Here is a 24,106-nt window from a genome sequence, read left to right as displayed (position 1 = left end):
CCACTCTTCACTGTGAGGCTGGTGTCCACTCTTCACTGTGAGGCTGCTGTCCACTCTTCACTGTGAGGCTGCTGTCCACTCTTCACTGTGAGGCTGCTGTCCACTCTTCACTATGAGGCTGGTGTCCACTCTTCACTATGAGGCTGGTGCCCACTCTTCACTGTGAGGCTGCTGTCCACTCTTCACTATGAGGCTGGTGTCCACTCTTCACTATGAGGCTGGTGTCCACTCTTCACTGTGAGGCTGCTGTCCACTCTTCACTGTGAGGCTGCTGTCCACTCTTCACTGAGAGGTTGGTGTCCACTCTTCACTGTGAGGCTGGTGTCCACTCTACTGTGAGGCTGGTGTCCACTCTACTGTGAGGCTGGTGTCCACTCTTCACTGTGAGGCTGCTGTCCACTCTACTGTGAGGCTGGTGTCCACTCTTCACTGTGAGGCTGGTGTCCACTCTTCACTGTGAGGCTGGTGTCCACTCTTCACTGTGAGGCTGGTGTCCACTCTACTGTGAGGCTGGTGTCCACTCTTCACTGTGAGGCTGCTGTCCACTCTTCACTGAGAGGTTGATGTCCACTCTTCACTGTGAGGCGGGTGTCCACTCTTCACTGTGAGGCTGGTGTCCACTCTTCACTGTGAGGCTGGTGTCCACTCTACTGTGAGGCTGCTGTCCACTCTTCACTGTGAGGCTGCTGTCCACTCTTCACTGAGAGGTTGATGTCCACTCTTCACTGTGAGGCTGCTGTCCACTCTTCACTGTGAGGCGGGTGTCCACTCTTCACTGTGATGCTGGTGTCCACTCTTTATTGTGAGGCTGCTGTCCACTCTTCACTGTGAGGCTGCTGTCCACTCTTCACTGTGAGGCTGGTGTCCACTCTTTATTGTGAGGTTGGTGTCCACTCTTCACCTTGGCCAATCTGATTGGCCGTCCTGTTACCGCTGCCCACCGCCCTGCCTAATTGGGTGGCAAACAAGGTGGTAGCCAGTTAACTGGGCTACCTCCAGAAAGATTACACAGGCAGCACACCTGAGGGGAGTCAGGACCCTGGAAATCGCCCCGATGCCTGAGATTCCACCCAGTCCAGAAGATTCTGCTTTAAGATCTTTGTAAACAGGAGTACATCATTCAGCCCTTTGAACCACTACCACCATTCAATTAGATCATGGCCAATCTGCATCTGATCTCCATTCTTCGGTTCCATAACCTTTATTCTATAAACCACATTTTTGATTTTTTTTTTCTCTTTCTACACCATCTGGCTTAAAACCTTTTGACAACAATCCAGTTTCCTGCACCTGATCTGGAGGAAATGGTTTTAAAAGATGGACAAACTCAGTCAGTGTACAGAACAATTAATTATTCAAGAATCGCTGGCTTTGCAGCATAAATTGCTGCAACTGGTCTCGGTGACCTCCGCCTCAGGAGGGAAGAAGAAAGCTATGCAGAGCTCTTGCTGACCATCACTGCCCAAAGACTCCTGCTGGGGGGGGGGGGGGGTGGGGGGCATATGGGTGCGGAGGTCAGCCAAGGACAGGGCTGGGACCAGGAGCTAAATCCTCTCATGTCCAAACAGCAGACTGTCTGCTGGGACACATACATAACGAATGGGCACTTGGGTGAGGTACTGGAATGAGTAAGTTCAGGGGAGGAGGGTGAAACATGCTGGGAAGGGATAAAAGTTACATAAAGTGTAAAGCTGGAGTAGAAAGACCCTTCTCTGACCCCGTGTAGATAAAAATATTCCTCCAACATCTTCTCTACAGTACTGGAATATACAGTTAATCATCGAACACAATATTATGTCTCTCTAGGTGATACATACAATCTACGGGCGGCATGGTAGCACAGTGGTTCGCACTGTTGATTCACAGCACCAGGGACCCAGGTTCGATTCCCAGCTTGGGTCACTGTCTATGCGGAGTCTGCACGTTCTCCCCGTGTCTGCGTGGGTTTCCTCCGGGTGCTCCGGTTTCCCCCCACAAGTCCCGAAAGATGTGCTGTTAGGTGAATTGGACGTTCTGAATTCTCCCTCCATGTATCCGAACAGGCGCCGGATTGTGGCGAGTAGGGAATTTGCACAATAACTTCATCGCAGTGTTAATGTGAGCCTACTTGTGACAATAATAAAGATTATGATGTGAATACAGAACTGGACCCATAGGAGTCATTGTAATATTTATTACACAGGTCCGAATGGGAGTAACATAAGCACCAATGGTAAAGTTTCCTCACTAAGTGCCAACCCTACTCCACAAGCCGGCGTGCTTCCTTACCCCTGGAAATCATTCATTTCTCCCCTCTACATTTTATAATATCGAATTTATGAAACCTTTTCCAATTGTCTGCATTAAGCGTCACCAGACACAGCAGAGGAAGCAGCAGAGTAAAGATTCCTGTCTCCTTCAACGGCGAACAATGCCCTCTGGCCACCATGGGCAGGATTTTCCCACCCCCTGGCCACAGTGTGGGTAGGCAGCGGAGGTGGCTCGCCACTGGCAGGATCATCTGGTCCCGCCGGGGAACCTGCTGCGCGGTGGGGGTCCCCTTCAGTGGGACTGGAAGGTCCTACAGATGGGAAGGGCAGGAAAATCCTGCCCATTATGTGTTGGCAACCCCACGGAGGGCACTGTCGGCAACCCCATGGATGCAACTGGAAAATGCACCCCTGCCGCATTTACCAAGATGATAACCTACAGTGGGCGGGGAACACTTTTGGCAGCCACATGTTATTAGTGACATCATAGCACCGCATCAAGATAGAGAACAATCGAAAATGCTTTCCTTTTAAATGCTGTTGTTATTTTGTTCGGGATAGTGACCAATACAAACTTTCTGACTTGAGTTTACCACGCTGCTAATCGTGACTAGAGGGAGTAATTCCCCAAAGGGCCTCTGGTCAGGAGGCGCTCTGCCCTTTTCCTCCTTCCCTCCGAATGAGAGAGCCCCAATTTAGCTGCGGATTCGAGGCGGCTTGGTGCTGTGGGCAAGCGGAACCCCAGTGCGACTGTGTAAAAGTTGCGACCCACACAGCACCCTCACACCCAACCAATGGAGGGGAATTTCCACCCAACAGCCTGGGCCCCATTCAATCCCAGGACCCAGAGCTGAAAGGCCAGCCTTATGATCCACCCAGACAGGGGCCCTTAAGTGAAACCAACCAGAAGACAGTTTCTTTTTCAAGCCCGCCCATGCCCCACAAACATTTTTTTTCCAAACGTTTTAACATATATACTGTTCCACAAGAACATCAGGTCAGTGACAGTGCAGGCCATGTCTAATCTATATTTGTAGACTCAGAGGGATATTCCCTCGGGCATAAATGAATTATACATACTTATATATATATAATATATATAATATATAAAAAATTAAAGAAAAGATTACTATCATTGATTCTGTTGTATAAATCTCTTTGAAATAACAGTATGAAAAGTGTATGAGACGCATGAATCTTAATTCTTTTTAAAAACAGGGGATGTGAATGACCAGGACCAACAGAATTGGGTGCATTAAATGTTTACGAGTTGTTCAGCAAGTCATAAGATTGCAGTGTCCTGTGCTGTGCTGTACTATTCATTATAGACCAATTATTGTACATCTGGCCACCTATACGTTGTCAAGTCTCTCTCTGCTGCAGTCCAGAGCCATCAGTACTTGATTCCACCTTAATCTATTGTCCATCCTCATCGTCAAGCACTCCCAGGCCAAGGAGAGCACAGCGAGATTGCAGAGTGAAGCTCTCCCATCAATTCTGCCCCAACAGTCTGCTTCAGTCCCATCCTGGATGGGGATCTCCAATTGCAGCACTGGGTCATTTCTCTCCCCCCTTCTCTCTCTCTCTCTCAGGGGTGAGATCTCCAGTTTACGGCTGAATTACACCGTCGATGGTCAAAACTTCTTGGTGGCCCCTTGCAAGCTCACCTCTATCTGTTTGCTCCGCATTTCAACTCCAGGTTTCGGAGGTAGAAGAAGAGTTTTGAAGCTCAGCGTTCAGACAGCTGCTCCAGGAAACGTGTGCTTCACTTTCTCTGATCTGCGCTATGATTAGATTCCAATCTTTTAACTCACTGCCAAGTTTCAGGTCTAAATAAGAGTCACACATCTGCAATATAAGCTCACTTAAGTCACCTGGAGCTGCTGAATAGATTCCAGTCTTTAACTCACTCCTCCTATGTTTCCATTAGTCTGTATGTAACCTGCCTAAGCTTTTTAAGTTCCGGCCCATAATTCACTCTTGGGTAGCTAGCATGTATCCATTCTGTATAGAAACAATTTGAACCCCTAGACTTGACTTGATTCCAGTCGATCATCCCCATCTATATCTTATTAAAGGAGACTGACGTCATGCCAGAGTACTTGGCAAACCTCTTTGTTTCCAGGAATGTTTTAGCACCTTTGTCACAGACATCACGGGGATGTATTTCAGCAGGATTTACATTATGAGTTTGCGAAAAGAAAGAGGTTGCCATTCATTCCTTTATGATTCAATCTACGTTGGATGATGAATTGACTTGACTCCCAGCAGAGAAACACTCACAAATCAGCGGCGCAACATGGCAGGATGTGTAGATGACTGTTAGTGAAGCATGGTAAACAGCGGGCATTCGGGCAAGGCCACATTTGATCACCCATCTGAATGGTACTGATAATGTTTAATAGTGGTGGGAGGCATCTGCGGGAAGTCAGTGCCAGCTTGACAAAGTGCCTCAGAATCAATTTCCTGGTCTGCAACCTTCGAGCCACTGGGACTCCATTAAACTGATACGAGTCCTTTCTCTTTGCAGATTACGTTTGCCCTGTGGCGCCTCTACACTGCAATTAAAGGCACACTCAAACTCGATTCCTGCTATTCAAGGTAACTTGCCTCAAGTGCACAGAGGCAGTGCAGATGACATTAAAGCAGTCTATATTATCACAGGCATGTTCTGTGAGGGTGGATGTGGGTATTCTGTATTGAACTGTTTAGGATGCATATTAAAAATGAGTTGTGTCTGGGCCTGGATGCCGAGCCTGTGAAAGGTAGGGCAAAGACGTCAATTAAACACATGAGAATTGACCATACATTTAGTATAATAATTCATATTAGCTAATAACCGATAATTGAAAACTAGAATTGTCGCACTATCACAGAACAACAAAATGCGATACTGTTTAATAATTCTATATCTAGTTGCTTCTCTTATCTTTTTTCCTCCTTAGTCTTCCTGTGTAATAGTAAGACATATTAAACATTACTAAAAGTGGTGCTCTCAGACACAGCTTATTAAGTCTCAGACAGTACGGATCCAATGCCCTTATTGAGGAAGTTACCAGTCTGTAGGTTACGCCGTTGTTTCCAATGCCGTTGCCCAGCAACGGAAGGCGTTCCTCCGAGGGATATAGGCACTCACCTCCTTGGCAACGGGCGACACTCGGCTCAAAATGCGTTGTCGTAGTCTTTGGGAGTCTCAGCACTCCTAAGAACTCGGTGCTAATGTTACTGCTGTGGTTGGGCCTCTTGTCAGAGGCTGAATAAATAGCGGGAGGAGACAAATGGGAACGGAAAACTCCTCATCCATCCGCAGAAAGCGCCTGACCTTTGCCCCGGAGCATCCACTTCCTGGAGTTCTGACACAAGGGGCCGATTAAAGAAGGGAAATCCGAACAGGGCAACTTGGGGACTCCGTCCTCTGAGGGGAGTGGGTGTCCAATGCATGTTCCACTGCCGTATGCTTCGCCATATGCTTAATGAGGTATGTCTCCTGTAAATTGTACAAAAACCATCAATTTCAGCACTGGGTTCTTCATGCAATAGATTCATAGAACACAGTTGTGAGGCTCGATTACAACCAGTTTCCCAGGAATGCATGCCAGTTACGCAGGTGCTACCGACTTAAATCCATTCCCCGCTTCTCCAATGACAGCTGTGCATACCATATGTAAGTTATACTGCAGCAAGTCGTTGAGATGGCTCTGACAGCACCTTCTAACTTCATCCCTTAGCACCTCGAAGGACAAGGGCAGAAGACGCATGGATACATCACCACTACTTGCAAGTCCCCCTTCAAGCCACTCACAATCCTGATTTGGAATTACATCGCTATTCCTTCGCTGTCACTGGATCAGCATCCTGCATATTGATTAGTGCTGGGATATGGGATATTGATTAGTGCTGGTATATGAGTGCTGATATATAACAGCACTGTGGGTGCACCTACATCTCAGGAACTGCAGAGGTTCATGAATGTGGCTCACCACCAACTTCTCAAGGGCAATTTGGGAGGGGCAAGAAATGATGACCATGTGCGATGCACACATTACATGAAATTACATTTAAAAGCCACACCAAGGAGCAAATGGATGTGAAATGTGCTCTGCAATGTCCCACATACTGTAATTCTCAATCTCGGATACGACAAACATGAGACCAGAGAATCTCTCATAAGGAGGGCAAATCTAAAGGTGGGTTTTCCCTGCCTCATCTCCCCATCAACATCATATTGAAATCAAGCAATAAAAGCAAAAGAGCGTCAGCAAAGAACAGGACTGAGTATGATGCACCCTCATGGCCACACAGGAATAGGAACGAACATTAGAAGATACTAGTTTGGGCACTTCCCTGTGCTGGATCAGTGATATGTGGTATGGTGACGACATTGCAATACAGCAATGGGGCTACAGAGGAGAAAATGCGCAACTAGAGCTCCCCCTCCAGATTCACATCAAGTGACTCCTCCCATCAAATGTCTGATAGTGGACTTTAGGTAAAAAAAGTGCATTGAACAAGATTTGATAGTGCACTTAGAAAACACATCCAAATTCCAGCAAAAGAAAAACACAAAAGCCCTCAACCACTTAATACTTGATATAAACACTAATCAATATCCCATAGTCCAGCACTCGTCAATATCCCATCTCCCAGCGCTAATAAATATACCATATCCAAAACCAACCGATATTCCATATTCCAGCATGAACCGATATTCCATATCCCTGCACAAATCAATATCACATATTCCAGCACTAATCAATATTTCAGCATTATTCTGTATCCCTTATCCCAAGACTAATCAATATCTCATATCCCAGCACTAATCAATATCCCATATCCCAGCACTAATCAATATCCCATATACCAGAACTAATCAATATCCCATATACAAACACTAATCAATATCTCATATCCCAGCACTAATCAATATCCCATACCCCAGCACTAATCAATATCCCATACCCCAGCACTAATCAATATCCCATATACCAGCACTAATCAATATCCCATACCCCAGCACTAATCAATATCCCATATACCAGCACTAATCAATATCCCATACCCCAGCACTAATCAATATCTCACATTCCAGCACTAATCAATATCCCATACCCCAGCACTAATCAATAGCCCATATACCAGCACTAATCAATATCCCATACCCCAGCACTAATCAATATCTCACATTCCAGCACTAATCAATATCCCATACCCCAGCACTAATCAATATCCCATATACCAGCACTAATCAATATCCCATACCCCAGTACTAATTAATATCTCACATTCCAGCACTAATCAATATCCCATACCCCAGCACTAATCAATATCCCATATACCAGCACTAATCAATATCCCATACCCCAGTGCTAATCAATATCCCATATACCAGCACTAATCATATACCATACCCCAGCACTAATCAATATCCCATATACCAGCACCAATCAATATCCCATACCTCAGCACTGATCAATATCCCATATACCAGCACTAATCAATATCCCATACCCCAGCACTAATCAATATCTCATATCCCAGCACTAATCAATATCCCATATCCCAGCACTAATCAATATCCCATACCACAGCACTAATCAATATCCCATATCCCAGCACTAATCAATATGCCACACCTCAGCCCTAATCAATATCTCGCATTCCAGCACTAATCAATATCCCATATACCAGCACCAATCAATATCCCATACCTCAGCGCTGATCAATATCCCATATACCAGCACTAATCTGTATCCCATATCCCAGCACTAATCTATATCCCTTATCCCAGCACTAATCTATATCCCTTATCCCAGCACTAATCAATATCCTATACCCCTGCACTAATCAATATCCAATATCCCAGCACTAATCAATATCTCATATACCAGCACTAATCAATATCCCATATCCCAGCACTAATCTGTATCCCTTATCCCAGCACTAATCATTATCCCATACCCCTGCACTAATCAATATCCCATATACCAGCACTAATCTGTATCCCATATCCCAGCACTAATCTATATCCCTTATCCCAGCACTAATCAATATCCCATACCCCTGCACCAATCAATATCCAATATCCCAGCACTAATCAATATCTCATATACCAGCACTAATCAATATCCCATATCCCAGCACTAATCTGTATCCCTTATCCCAGCACTAATCATTATCCCATACCCCTGCACTAATCAATATCCCACATCCCAGCACTAACTAATATCCCATATCCCAGCACTAATCAATATCCCATATCCCAGCACTAATCAATATCCCATATCCCAGCACTAATCTGTATCCCTTATCCCAGCACTAATCAATATCCCATATACCAGCACTAATCAATATCCCATATCCCAGCACTAATCAATATCCCATATACCAGCACTAATCAATATCCCATATACCAGCACTAATCAATATCCCATATACCAGCACTAATCAATATCCCACATCCCAGCACTAATCAATATCTCACATTCCAGCACTAATCAATATCCCATACCCCAGCACTAATCAATATCCCATATCCCAGCATTAATCAATATCCCATATACCAGCACTAATCAATATCCCATATCCCAGCACTAATCAATATCCCATACCCCAGCGCTAATCAATATCCCACATCCCAGCACTAATCAATATCCCATATCCCAGCACTAATCAATATCCCATCTCCCGGCACTAACCAATATCCCATACGCCAGCACTAATCAATATCCCATCTCCCAGCACTAACCAATATCCCATACCCCAGCACTAATCAATATCCCATATCCCAGCACTGATTAATATCTCATATCCGAGCACTGATCAGTATCTCATAACCCAGCACTAAGGAATATTCTATATCCGGGATTCAATCAATATCCCATATCCCAGCACTGATCAATATTCCATGCACCAGAATAAATAAATATCCTGTATCCCAGAACTAATCAATATCCCACATCCCAGCACCAATCAATATCCCACATCCCAGCACTGATCAATATCTCATATCCCAGCACTGATCAATATCTCATATCCCAGCACTGATCAATATCTCATTACCCAGCACTGATCAGTATCTCATAACCCAGCACTAAGGAATATTCTATATCCGGGATTCAATCAATATCCCATATCCCAGCACTGATCAATATCACATGCACCAGAATAAATAAATATCCTGTATCCCAGAACTAATCAAGATCCCACATCCCAGCACTAATCAATATCCCATATCCCAGCACTAATCAATATCCCACATCCCAGCACTAATCAATATCCCATATCCCAGCACTAATCAATATCCCACATCCCAGCACTAATCAATATCCCACATCCCAGCACTAATCAATATCCCATATACCAGCACCAATCAATATCCCATGCACTAGCCCTAATGAGTGCATTGTACATTGCACCATTTATCGTTTAATATTTCAGCCTGAGTCTGCAATTTGGGAATAAAAATCTGAGGAGGAATGTGATATATTTTGAAAAGAGAATTCCTCTATGCCATGCGGTGGCTGAAGGGGTGTTCATTGGGACGAAAGTCATTGATACGTACTGAGGTGTAGGCTCGTCCACACATGCTGCAGCAGTAGGCTTTAGTGTGTTTAACCGTATGCGTGGAGAGGTGGATCTGAAGTGAGGCTGAGTCCGAGTACGCTCTGTAGCAATTCGGACATTTGTACGGCTTGTCTTTGTTGTGCTGTCGTTGATGAGACTGCAATTTAAAAAAAAGAGAAATATAATAGAGAACTTACATGACACAACCTGAGGATCTCCAAAAGCTCTTCTGTGCCAATGAGTTAATTTTTGAAGATTTGTTACTGGTGTAAAGTTGCCAAGAATATAGCAGCCACTGTGCGAGGTGCCTGGTCTCGCTAAGGCAAATTGAATCAACAAGCATGTTTTGGTGCTCTCAACCGAGAGGCAAATGTTGACCTGGGTATTGGGCAAACGTCCAGTCCTGGGAGCCTTCTACCCATCCATGGGTAGACTGGGATTTAGATCAACGTTGGAAGATTTCTTGGGGTCTATGACCAGTCCACTGGATTTTTGAGGCTGAATAAATGTTACAAACTATGGAAGGATCCTTTAGGGTCTTCCCTGATGGTTACTGTGTCCAAGTGATCCTTAGGTTCGGCCTCGGGAAATATAAGATCCCGAGGGCACTTTGCAGGGTGGATGTGGACAGATGTTTCACATTCTGAGGGAATCTGGAACTCGGATCACTTTCAAAATAAGGATTCGCCCATTTAAGACAGAGAGCTCGTTTAGCTGCGTGTTTCCCGACCCTCGCAGCGCTGAGAAACACAATGTTAGCTATCGTCCGGTTAGATACGGGGCCTCAGTGAGGAACATAAGGACTTCGCACTTAGTCCCATTTCTTGCACTGAGGAGCCCCACTCGCCAAAACTCTTTAGTGCAAGGAGCGATCGGGGCGTCACTTATGAATGGCATCCCGATCTCTCGAGCCCCCGACGCGACCCCTGAACCTCTCCCTCCCCAAGTCCTAACTCACTGTAAGGGCTGGGACACCCCCTCACCCCTCACACTTGGGCAGGAACCGCCACAAACGGTCTCCACAAACAGGGGCCAGATGGAAGGCACTCGTGTCGGTCACACCCTGAGGATTGGAGGCTCCCATGCATGCCCTCTACGCCAGAGTACCAGGCTGGCACTGCCAAGGTGCCAAGTTAGGATTTTTTTCCTGCCGATTGGGTGGCGGGGTTTTTCCTGCGCGGGCGTGGGGGAAGGGGTGGGGGGTGTGGCCCGGTGACATGGGGTGGCTTAAATGGGAAATCCCGTTGACAAGCATTGGACAACGCATCGCTGAGAAACACACGGCTGAGGGAGTGGAGAATCCAGCCCTGGGTCCTGGAGATAAAAGGCCTATCTGGGAAGTGACTGCTCTTTCTCTCGATGCCATCAGAAAACTCTTGGTTTGCATCGTAATTTTTCCCTCACTCTCCGTTCCATTGATATTATGACGTCTACTCTTCTAAATCTTCCCTTCCTGTTCTTCTGAAAATTCAAATAGAAAATCCTGCACATTCTCCATCCTCCTCATACTGAATTATCACACACCTTCTACTCTGGGTTACTCTTCTCTTCCGTCCACAATACACACTGTCAGACCGATTGCCCTTTGAACTGAGTTCAGCTAGCTCACCCCAAAGCCCGTCTATCTGAAAAGTCGATTCATTTGACAACTGCTGCAGAAAGGATTTCTGGCATCCTACCTTGGTCAAGTGAGTTCACGATCTACCCCCAGCACCTAAACGAGGTGCTTACTCATTCACTGACCTGCAGGTTCGATAACTGGGTGAATGCCTTCTCACAGCCAGGGTGTGCGCATTTGTATGGTCTGTCCCCAGTGTGGATCCTGCATTGGAGAAAACACAATTCAGTTGTTTTTTTTAAAATCGGAATATCTTTGCTCCATGTTGTGCTGTTGATACTTAATGGGGGAAATCTTCCCAAAAATAACGTAGGCCGGAATTCTCCCTCCGTTCCTGCCTGCGGGATTCCCTGGTCCAGCTGAAGAGAATGGAGTTTTGGCTGAGAACCAAGGGCGGGATTCTCTCAGCCCACGCCGGGCCGGATAGTCGTCGGGCTGGGCGTGAATCGTGCAACGCTGCCCCGACACCGGTCCGCCGATTCTCCTGAGAGCGGAGAATCGGCGCCAATGGCGCCGGTGCGGCACCGGTCGGAGCACCCACCCCCCGCCGATTCTCCGCCCGAGATGGGCCGAGTGGCCGCAAAAAAAATCCGAGTCCCGCCGGCACTATCCACGTGTGGTCTTACCCGGCGGGACCTCGATGTGCATCCGTGGGCGGCCTGGTTTGGGGGGGGGGGGCGCGGAAGGGAGGGGGGACCGACCCCGGGGAGGAGGCTTCCGCTGTGGCCTGGCCCGCAATCATGGCCCACCAATCGACGGGCCGGCCTCTTGGGCTGGGGGCCTCTTTTCCTCCGTGCCGGCCCCTGTAGCCCTACGCCATGTTGCGTCGGGGCCTGTGTGGAGAAGGGAGCCACCGCACATGCGTGCTACCGCGCCGGCCACAGCGCGCATGCGCAGACTGGCGGCGCCCATTTGACGCCGGAATCGGCAGCTGGAGCGGCGTGGGTCGCTCCAGTGCCATGCTGGCCCTTAGTAGGACTTGGAATAGCTGCTCCTGAGGGCATGTTGACGCCGTCGTGAAACGTCTTGTTTAGATTTGGGATTTTACACTATGCTGAGTTTTGCTTGTTCGGTGTGCAAGGTATAAGAGGTTTTGATATTTTGCTATTTACATCTATTTTTCTTTTCTCCAGTCGGGAGCCTCCCTGCTAACTAAAGAGTGAGCTCACGGGAACAGTTTTGAAGAGTTCACAGCAGCTCATTATAGTTTTTAGATATGAGCTTTTGTTTTGTTTTGCTTGGGTTTGTTAGATGAAGGCTTTAGTGGTTTTGTTTGCCTCACTTATATTTGTATTATATGGGTGTGGCTGTATGACAGGCGATAGCATGGGCGGAGGAGTAGTTTGCTGATGGCCTTTTCTCTTTGTAGATTTCTCTTTGTCTAGTCCTTTGACTTGGTTTGGTGGCCATCTTGGGTGGACCTGTTTGCTGCACCTTTAGGTATCCATTGGGTAATCTCTCTTGGTGAAAATGGACTCCGAATTGAGGGGAGGCGGGGGGCGGGGGGAGGGAGATCTCCAATTCATTTGGTTACGTGGAATATTAAGCGGTTGAATGGCCCAGTGAAAAGATCATGGACATTTGCTCACCTTAAAAGTTTAAACTCCGACGTGTTTTTGCAAGCGACCCATTTACAAGTCAGAGACCAAACAAGGCTGTGCAAGGGGTGGTTGGGGCAGGTTTCTCATTTGGGCAATTTTAATTAATAAAAGGGTTCAGTTTTTGGCTTCTAAGGTTATAGCCAACTCCCAACGGTGTCATGTGAGAGAACCTTTAAGAGTTGGGTGTTTATTAAATAACTGTAGTGGATGTACCTTTAAGAAATGGGTGTTTATCGAATAGCTGCAGTGATGGCAGAGTGTGGGTGGAGCTGGGCTGTTTGTCTTTCACTTTCATTTTTGAGCAGGCAGCTACAGGGTGTTTCTAGTTTCGTTTTGAGAGCTGGATAGCTGCAGGAAAAGCAAGCAGCTGCATAAGGATCTCTCTGTAATCTAAAGACTGTCTCCAGATCATTTAGGTGATTTCAAAGTGATAACTGTTCTCAGTAGAGAATTAAAACCTGATCCCTGTGTTAAAAAGGGTTTTTGTCTTATGGATGTTGCAAGGAAAGATTAAGGGTTACTTATAGAATATTGGATCTGTGGGGATGATTGGTGTTTACTGTGGGTTTATAAAGTGTTTCATAAATAAACATTGTTTTAATTTAACAGTATTTTAGCCCAGTTGCATCACACCTGCAGAGTAGGCCCGTGCTCTCCCCATAACCACAATTATTAAAAGTTATGGGTCAGGTGAACTCCATGATACACTTTGGGGTTGTCTAAACCCTGGCCCATAACAACGGCCAATATGCTATTGTCTTTGGCTCCCTGGTGAGCACCCTGATGGTCATGGATAATATTTACATCCCCCGGTGGCCTAGTGGTTAGCACAACCGCCTCACGGCGCTGAGGTCCCAGGTTCGATCCCGGCTCTGGGTCACTGTCCGTGTGGAGTTTGCACATTCTCCCCGTGTCTGCGTGGGTTTCGCCCCCACAACCCAAAAATGTGCAGTGTAGTTGGATTGGCAACGCTAAATTGCCCCTTAATTGGAAAAAATAATTGGGTAATCTAAATTTTAAAAAAATTTAAAAAAAAAAAGTTAAAAAAAAAAAAAAATATATTTACATCCCCCAACTGGGATGATACAAATTTTATTAATATCCTCGCATCAGCTTATTTTAGGTGGGGACCTGAATTGTGTCTTGGACCATAGATGTGAGCGGTCCAAGCCTAAATCTCTTGCTCCATCGGGTGTGGCCAGTGCTTTGTGCACTTCTTGCACCCAAGCGATAAAGAGTTTTCGGTTTTTTCGCATGTCCATCAATTATATTTGCGGATTGATTTTTTTTTTTGTTCTAGATTAGTGTCTCCTCCCCTCAGTGGTGGAGGCTGAGTGTTCCCAAGCTGCTATTTCAGTCCATGCCCTACACATTGTTGATTTATCACTAGAGTCCGGCCCCATCCAACACAGAGGTTAGACACAACATTATTAGCGGATAAAATAATTTTGTGAGCGTATGTCCTCTGCCATCGAGGACTATATAAAATTTAACAAAACCAAGTCAGTCTCACCTTCAATGCTTTGAAGACTCTTAAGGTGGTCCTTGGGGGGGGGGGGGGGGGGGGGGGGGGACAGTTCGAGCTATTGTCGACTAACAGGGCGGTAAGCCAATTGCGACGTTCAAGGGATATGGTCTATGAATATAGGGAGCAGGCAACTCGTCTTTTGGCTTACCTTCTGAAAGAGCAGACGGCCGCCCGGGAAATCACACAGATATGCAATTCAAACAGTAACCTTGTTTCCATCCTTTCTCAGGTTAATGCGACTTTTGAATCTTTTTACTGAAATCTCTAAAGATCGGGGCCTCCTGTGGATGGATCGGACATGTCTGACTTTTTGGACAGGCTACCCACCCCAACTTTTGAGGTGGAGAAGAGCAGTGAGCTAGAATTCCCGTTACACCCTGATGGAATTTTAAACTGTATTGGATTGGTGCAATCTGGCAAAGCCCCCGGTCCGGATGGTTTCCCGATTAAATTCCATAAAAGTCCTCGGAGCAGCTTAACTCAGGAGGGACAGGGTGCAGACATCAAGCTACTGGCCAAGATGCTGTCTCTTCAGCTGTGGCCTTCCCCCCCAAATATAATCTGAGGATAAGACGGGCTTCGCGAATGGTCAACAATTGTCAGTCACTATATATCGCCTCTTAAATGCTGTCCTTTTCCCCTCCTCGGTGTCCAAACCTGGGGTGATTGCATCTCTGGATGCCGAAAAAGCATTTTATAGAGTGGAGTGGGAGTATTTATTTGAGATTCTTGGGCGGTTTCGTTTTGGACGTAAATTTATTTCTTGGATTTGTCTCTTGTATAAGACCCCTACTGCCAGTGTTCGTACGAATGCTTTGAACCCTGATTATTTCGCTCTGAATAGGGGCACAAAACAGGGCTGTCCACTGCCCCCACTCTTATTTGCTCTGGCAATAGAGCCGCTTGCAATAATGCAGAGGTCCTCTGTTAAGTAGAAGGGTATTAATCGGGGAGGGGTGGAGCATCGGATGTTCCTTTACACGGACGACTATAATGCAGACCCAGTACCCTCCATGGACGACATAATGAAGTTGCTTAGCACTTTTGGCTCCTTCTCTGGGTACAAGTTAAACTCAGGCAAGGGTGAATGCTCCCCAGTCAAACCCCTGGGAGGAAAGCCCCTTACCTGTTCATCTTGCCAAGACAAGCTTTCTTTATTTGGGAGTCCGGGTGGACCACAGCTGGGCCTCACTTCATAAATGACTCCAGTCTGGTTAGTGGTGTAAAGGTAGCCTTACAGAGGTGGAACACCCTCCCCCCTATCCCTAGTGGGTAGGGTTCAGATTATTAAAATGAACGTACTCCTGAGATTTTTATTTCACTTTCAGTGTCTATCCATTTTTCTCCCCAAATCCTTTTTTACTAAGGTCAACAAATTGATATCTTCTTTTATTTGGGCGGGTGGGACTCCCAGATTCCATGGAGTTATGCTCCAAAGGGACAGACAATTGTGGGGCCTGGCCCGTCCCAATTTTTTGTTTTATTGTTCGGTAACCAATATTTAAGAAAATATTGTGGTAATATAGCGATCCAGGGTCCACAGGGGGTCAAATGGAAGCTCACTCCTGCACTACTTCTAGTATTCATGCAATAGTTACTGCACTGTTGCATTTTTTTCCATTAGATTGTTTTCAAATCCAGAGGTGGTCTTCTCCCTGAGAATTTGGAAGCAGTAGCGGGAGCATTTCCAGCTCATTTCCCTGTCTTCGCTAGCCCCCATATATAGTAATCATCTTTTCCTATTCTCATTTAGACTCAACGTTTACATTTTGGGACGATAAGGGTTTGGAGCGGTTTGGCGGCCTGTTCATGAAGGGAAGGTTTGCAGTTTTAAGGAGTTAGCTGAGAAATTCCAGCTGCCCATTTCCAGTCCTTTTATGTATTTCCAAATTCGTGATCTTTCGAGTATAGTTTTTCTCTCCTTTTCTTTGGTGTCACCTTCGACCTTGATGAAGAGGATTTTGTCTCTGGCTAAGCCTGACAGGGGGGGGGGGGGGGGGGGGGTCCCCGTTGAGTGTTGTGAGGGCGAAATGGGATGGTGAACTGGGTTCAATTCTTAATGGTGATGAGTGGAGTGAGGCTCTTCATAGAGTCAACTCCACGTCTTCCTGTGCTTGGCTGAGTCTGATTCAGTTTAAGGTTTTTGCATAGGACGCACTTGCCCCAGGGCTAGGATGAGCGGGTTCTTCCCTGGGGTTGAGGATAAGTCTGAGCGCTGTGCTACTGGGCCGGTAACCATACACGCATGTTCTGCTCCTGTCCCAAACTGGTAGGCTTCTGCACCTCATTCTTTGACACCACATCAGAGATACTCCATGTAGATTTGGATTTTCTGGTGGCCATATTTGGGGTGTCAGATCCGCCGGTGATACAGTCTGGGGTGAAGGCGGATGTCCTCGCCTTTGCCTCGCTGTTATGCGGCAAGTTATGTCTGGTTGTAGGTTTCCCACTCCGCCTAGTGCCTCTGCGTGGCTGTGTGACCTAATGTCATTTCTGCATTTGGAGAAGGTCAAGTTCACCCTCAGGGGGTCGGTGGAGAGGTTCTGTCTAAGATGGCAACCATTTATTTCCTTTTTAAAGGAGTTAGTCACCGTCAGCTGTTCAGGGGTTTAGGTTAGTTTTTGTATTTAAATTAATTAGGCGCTGCGTGTGTTTTTGCCTGTTTTTTTGTTCTCTTCTATTGTATTTTTCTGTTTCGAGTCATTCCGATTATAATGAAAACTTTCTTAACAAATGTTTTTTTTTAAACCCAGGCAATGACTGAGTGAGAGAGATAGAAAGAGGGGCTCTAACGAAGAATCATCCAGACTAGAAATGTTAGCTCTCTTCTTTCTCTCTTAACAGATGCTGTCAGACCTGCTGAAATTGTCCAGCATTTTGTGTTTTGTTTGAGAAAGAGGGGCTACTTGTTTTCACCTGCAAAGATTCCGCTGTGTGTGTGTTTGTGTATGTGTGCATATGTCTGTGTGTGCGTGCACGCATGTGTGTGTGTGCTCATGTGTTCGTGTCTGCGCGTGTGCATGAGAGTGAGCACGCATTTGTGTGTGCGTACGTGTCTGCGTGTTGCACGTGTCTGTGTGCATGTGCATGTGGGTGCGTGCATGCATGTGTCTGTGTGTTCATGTGAGCATGCATGTCAGTGTGCACATGTGTGTGCGCATGTGTCTGTGTGTACACATGTGTGTGTGTACTCTTTGTGTGTGTGCGCGTGTGTCTGTGTGCATGTGAAAGAGTGAGGGCCACGTTGCGCCCAAAAAGCTGTTCGCCACTGCGCAGCCTGGCCGTTGAAAACTGGGAGGTCCCACTCCCGGGATCTACCCGGCTTGTAGCGCCTCGCGAGATTCAACGCAATCACGCGATACATTGCGATGTGAATCACGTTTTAGCAAATCTGCATGTTAGAGCAAGGCAGTCAGCCTCACTCTAATGTGCAGGTTTCCGAGGTACCTGAGGCTTTGGGATTCAACCCCTTCGCCTCAGAGACCTTAGACTGGCGCGGTTTGTACAGGTCCCCATTCCGGAATGGAACTCATGGAGGTATTCCAGGGGATCGGAGGCCCCCAGCTGCATGCCCTTTGGGCAGGGTAGTGCCCTGGCACTGCTAGTGCCACCTGGCAGGGAGACTGCCAGGTTGTCACTGCCAAGGTGCAGAGCTGGCATTGTTTTGCGCACACAAGCAGGCCGAGGTTGCCAACCGAGGGGGTTTGGGGGGGGTTTTTTGGGGGGGCGGGTTTAAAAATGGAGTCCCAATCTCTCACTACAGTGGGGAGTTTTGGTGAGCAGAGCTCCCCACTGTACAAAACGGGGTTATGTGCGGCCTCGGTCGCGCATTCCCTGTTCAGGCCCCTATTTAACGGGTGTGGTGTTGAATAGCCATGTGTTTCTCACAGTGCCACTAGGGGACTTGCGACGGGAATTTTATCCCTTTTGGGAGAATCATGCCCAGAGTGTTTTTTGTTCCATTTACATTTGGGGGTGTTGTGTGAACAAACGTTATATTTTCATCTGATTTAAACTTGACTTGAAGTCATGTCATTAAAAGTCACAGCACTAAAATAGAACTCTCTATGGGGAAAAAGTTAAAAGTCTGGTTTAGGGTGATCTAGGTCAGTGTTCTTCAAAGTCGGGGGCCCGACCCGCAAATGGGTCGCGGGCGGGTGTCGGGAGGGTCGTGGAGCGGTCCTCCGCGGCGCTCCCGATGGCGCAAATCCATGCGCATGCGCTCACGATCATCGGCACACATGCGCATGCGGGGAGCGAAAGTGGAAAATGCCCGGAGTCCGCCTGAGAGAGAGCATCGCTCCCGAACCCTCAGCTCTGCCCCACCAGGACCCCCATCCCGATACATTGTGATGTGAATCACATTTTAGCAAATCTCCATGTTAGAGCAAGGCAGTCAGCCTCACTCTAATGTGCAGGTTTCCGAGGTACCTGAGGCTTTGGGATTCAACTCCTTCGCCTCAGAGACCTTGGGCTGGCGCTGTTTGTACAGGTCCCCATTCCGGAATGGAACTCATGGGGGTATTCAAGGGGATCGGAGGCCCCCAGCTGCATGCCCCATCTGAGCACCTCCAGGAAGATGGTGCAGCAACCGCGCTGTGAGCTGAAGGTGTCTCAGGCTGCAACAGATTTGAAGCAGTTTTGCCTGCAGAACACTCAACATGATCGTTTGCTGACGGGAATACATCCGAATACTAACCCTTTCAGCCCAGCTAAACCCTGTTTGCCATTGTAGCTGAAATGTGGTTCTGTTTTCTTTTGGTTTCTGGGTCTTAAGTGGGAAATTCATCCCGGTACATGTTCTGAAAACAATGAACATGCTTACACTAATCCTGATTCTCGATGGCCTTCGGACCAATGGACAAACTATGTTGGATCTGTTTTTAAAAGCCTTTTAAAATCTGTGCCAACTTTCCTAACTCTCACTTTATAAATTGCCTGTTTTTTGATACTGATGTACACCTACCTCACTGAAGCAATGAGGTGCTGTATGTACAATTTTAGTTGCAGCTTGTGCACAACCCAGTTTCGAGAAAGATTTGTACACTGGTAGAGACAACTTTCAATAAAGATCTGAAGTTAAAAAAATCTATGCGCACGCGTGCCGATAATCGGGCGCGCATGCGCAGTGCAGCCGCTATTTTCTTAAACGGTCCCAGCTTTTTGTGTTATAAGTTCGGGGGGGGGGGGGGGGGGGGGGGTTTATTCATTTAATTTAATCATTTTTATTACAAGTTCAGGGGGGGTTTTATTTGATAAAACTTTACAGGAAAAAATGCAGAACTTTGGACAGATGGAGACTCCATACTTTCCGACACAGGAAGGCTTCACCTTCATCCAACAGGTTCCATTGGAGGAGTGTGTACGAGGGCCAAAGGGACCCAAAACCATTTCCGCCATTTTTGTCAGCAGCAAACAAGGTCAGAGAAAATGGTGGGTCGCTCAGGTCGGCCGGCGTGCGTCACGCAGGTCGGCCGGAGTGGGTCGCGAAGCTCTGCCAGGGTGGGCCCCAAAGGTTGGCCGGTTGGTAAAAATGGGTCCCCAGAAAAAAAGTTTGAAGAACACTGATGTAGATCAAGAGGTCACAGACTCCGGATACGGGGCAAGCCATTTAGGAATAAGATGAAAAGAAATCTCTTCACTCAGAGGGTGGTGAACCTGTGGAATTCTCTACCACAGAAGGCTGTGGAGGCCATGTCGCTGAAAGCATTTAAGAAGGAGATAGATAGATTTCTAGCCTCGAAAGACCTCAAGGGGAGAGCACAGGAATATGATGTTGAGATAGGGGATCAACCATGGTCATATTAAATGGCAGAATCGGCTCGAAGGGCCGAATGACCCACTCCTGCTCCTATTTTCTATGTTTCTATCATATCACATCTTTCCCCTGCATAACAGGGCTGTCCTCAGCAATGTTTCAACATAACAACATAACCTGTGATTTCCCACACACCCGGAGCTCTTGATTTTAAGCTTCTCACTGTCAGATGCTGCCAAGTGGAGACCAGACATTACTGCATAGGGAGAGTCCAGTCAAAAATCGGATCAATAGTTTGATGTTAATTGGGCCCAGGGAACCTTATTTCCAATTAACCAAGCTCCTTTTCCAACCATATCTTCCACCATTTTGACAGAGCCATTTGTCCTGCAGACTAACTTGGGCCGACGTTGATTTTATAACCTCCATCGCCACCGCCCCCCACTTCCAGCCAAATGAGAGGTAATGATCGCAGCCAGTATTGGGAAGAAGGCATGACCACCTGGGGAGAAAAAGAGGATTGGGGGGGTGGAGAGAGAGAGGTGATGGAATTCAAATGTAACCACGCTGACGAATTCATCAGGGCAGAATCACAGTTCAACAAAGAACATAGTTCCCACCTTGTGTGCTGCTGCAAGTGAGAGAGCTGACGGAAGGATTTCTCGCAGTAGGAGCAGTGATAGGGCTTGACGCCTAAGTGGATGCGTAGATGCTGAGCCAGGTACGAAGCGTTGGCAAACGATTTGGAGCAATGCGGACACTTGTGAGGTTTCGCTTCCGTGTGCGACTTTGAATGAATTTGCATTTCGGACTTGGAGAAGAAGGTCAAAGGGCAGATTTTGCACCTGGGCGGCAGAGGCAGAAACAGGATTCCGTTAGCAAAAAAAACATTCTTACAAGTCAATGTACCCCAACTAGCTTTCTGGACCTCAACTGCTCTCTTGAAGATGCTGACTCTGATTTGGTGACAAACGTCAGTCCGTGCCTCATTTAAATGGCCTTCCCAGTCTGTGACTCTGGTCTCTTCATTACCTGGGGCAGTAAGGAGGCTGCAATTGCCCTCGGTGCCTAGGGGTGGCTGAGAACAAGAACAGCCAACCTTCCAGCACCTGATTGTTTTTTTAAAATAAATTTAGAGTACACAATTCATTTTTTCCAATTAAGAGGCAATTTAGCGTGGCCAATCCACCTAGCCTGCTCATCTTTGGGCTGTGGGGGCAAAACCCACGCAAACACGGCGAGAATGTGCAAACTTCACACGGATAATGACCCAGAGCCGGGATCGAACCTGGGACCTCGGCGCAGTGAGGCCGCAGTGCTAACCCACTGCGCCACCGTGCTGCCCTTAGCACCTGATTGTTACCCAGCGACCCCCCTCATTACACTTAAGCTGCATTCCGATAGTCTCTCCGATTGCTGACACATAAAGAATGACCATGAATCTTGGACATCAAGGTGGGCCACCTGAGCAGGGCAGCAGGTGCGCAAGGCCCTCCTCCCGTGCTCTTTCCACAGCAGGTCACCCAGCCATTGGTCACCTCTGTCACCTGGGAAATGCCTCACAGCGCCAAGGAAAAAGGAATCCTCCTCTGGGTTGTGGAAAGCTCTAAACAGGGGAGCTCAGTTCTGGAGTGGAGATCTATGTCAGAATAGTGAACTGTTTGCGATCTAGAGAGGCAGATCAACGTCGGAATACAACGTTATCCAACAGCGAGCTGGTCTGGAATGGCACGGTTCACCCTTGAATAAGAACCTTATTCTAAAACGAGTTCCATCCCATAGTAGGGAGCTCTATTCTTGAATACAAAGCCACCCCGCAGAATGGTGCACCCTGTTATAAAATGCTGAGCAATATGCGAGTGTGCTGAACTCGATTCTGGAGTGTTTCCTCTGGAATAAAGAGTTTTGTTCTTTGAGGACGAGCTACAAGAGGGAGTCTTGTGCCTTGGCCCCCATTGCCTGCTCTCACTGGTAAGAGTCTAACACACATCGGCAACTCCTGAGGTGTTTCAATGGAGTCAACAAGGGGAACCAGTCTCCATTGAACGGGAGAGTCCGTAACCAGAGACACAGATTTAAGACAATTGTCTAAAGAACACGAGGGGAAGATTGTTTTTTTCTTTTTGACAGCGAGTAATTAGGATCAGGAGGATGCTGCCTGAAAGGGTAATGGAAGCAGGTTGGACAGTTATTTTCAAAAGGGAACTGGATGTATAGCTGAAAACGGAAACTTTGCAGGGTTATGTGGAAGGAGCAGGGACTAGCTGGAAAGTCTTTCATAGAGCACTGCATCGGCATGACGGGCCAAATAGCCTCCTTCTGTGCTGGACAATGCTATGAATCCTGTTAGTCATCAGTGGAAATGTCAGGTGTTGAGAAACATGCCTTATTAGGTGTGGGACAAGTTGGACTCCCATATTGCGACAACCCGTGGGAAGGAGTCGCATCATGAGCAACTCGACCTGCCGGAATACAAGAACATTTTTGGCCAACTGGGTTGAAAGTGACCCATTCAGAACGATTTAAAAATTTTGAACATTTCTAAAACAGACCCTGGTTCTAAACTGCCGTGTCTGCTGGTTGAGCTCTGACTTTACGCCCACTCTCAGCCCGTCGTCCCAGAATCGACGTCGAGGACAATGATCGGCTGGTGCAGCCACTGGAGTGCGCCCACACCCTAGCCGCACTGCTCCTCATCCGGACATCCTACATCTCTGGGAAGGTCTCAATTCGTGTAATGGCTGTTCCACCGTTTATTTTCCAACCTGTACGTTTTCCCATCCTTGGCGCATTCGTTGCCTGAAGCCAGTATGGGATATGGCACCACGAGAACAGGAGGCCCGATACAGTTTTCACCCTTGATCTTCTTCCTGCCTCGTTCAATCTTCAGGGTGCTGGTTAGGCCATTCTTGCTGGAGTGTGCGGGGTCCATGCCGTGATGGGTGATTAGCCCGGAGATCAAGCTGGGAGAGGAGACTTCGGGGCGACCCTGGTTGCCTAAGGTAGGAGTTGTCACACTGATGGAGTCACAGGTGGCAGTGGGGGAAGATAAGCTGAGCCCTGGGGTGGTAGGGAGAAAGAAACAGAATGGCATCTAAAAAATAAGACTTGGAGCATTGTTAATTCTAGAATTTCAGAGACCAAAGTCTGCATGCCGAGAATTCAACATTTATTTCTTTTAAAGGGACACCGCCACTTAAAATTCTATTTTGCCAACAAGAAACACACACAAACAGGCAGAACACACACAAAACACACAGAAAACACACACAACACACAGAAAACAGACACACATAACACAAACAGAACACACACACAACACGTACAGAACACACATAACACACACAGAAAACACGCAAAACCCATACACCCAATAAAACTCACAGAAAACACACACAACACATGCACAATAAAATACACAACACACACACAGTAAAACACACAACAGAACACACACAGAAAACACAACAACAGGAAACACACAGAACACAAAACACACACAACACAACACTCAACGAAACACACACACAAACAAATCACAATCAAACAAAACACACACGCAACACAACTCACAAACATAAAACACACAGCAAAAAACACATTAAAAAATGTGGTAAAGCACTGTTAGATCTGTATTAGGTGATGTAAGGTAGTACCTGTACTACAGATTCGTCGGTAGCCCCTGCCTGCTGGTTCCGCCCAGTAGGAGGAGTATAAATATGTGTGTCCTCTATTCAGCAGCCATTTCGCCAGCTGCTGTGGGAGGCCACACATCTTACTGCAATAAAG

The 24,106-nt window shown here is 47.0% G+C and overlaps 1 protein-coding gene across 2 annotated transcripts in view; it reads right to left on the bottom strand.

The window, feature by feature from the left end:
• Positions 1-2,025: 2,025 nt before the first annotated feature.
• LOC119950571 (zinc finger protein 362-like) overlaps positions 2,026-24,106 on the bottom strand; it is a 56,234-nt gene continuing 34,153 nt past the window's right edge. For both annotated transcript variants that reach the window (XM_038773102.1, XM_038773103.1), the window contains exons 4-8: positions 23,083-23,377; positions 20,938-21,162; positions 11,556-11,634; positions 9,811-9,969; positions 2,026-5,736 (exon numbers count right to left, since the gene is read on the bottom strand). In XM_038773102.1, coding sequence (XP_038629030.1) covers positions 5,620-5,736; positions 9,811-9,969; positions 11,556-11,634; positions 20,938-21,162; positions 23,083-23,377 — 875 coding nt within the window. In that variant the 3' untranslated portion in view covers positions 2,026-5,619. The remainder of the gene's footprint in view (positions 5,737-9,810; positions 9,970-11,555; positions 11,635-20,937; positions 21,163-23,082; positions 23,378-24,106) is intronic.

This window comes from Scyliorhinus canicula, chromosome 16, assembly GCF_902713615.1.
Source record: "Scyliorhinus canicula chromosome 16, sScyCan1.1, whole genome shotgun sequence".
NCBI lineage: Eukaryota > Metazoa > Chordata > Chondrichthyes > Carcharhiniformes > Scyliorhinidae > Scyliorhinus > Scyliorhinus canicula.
The sequence above is the reverse complement of the archived record's forward strand: the minus strand, read 5'-3'. Positions and strand labels throughout refer to the sequence as shown.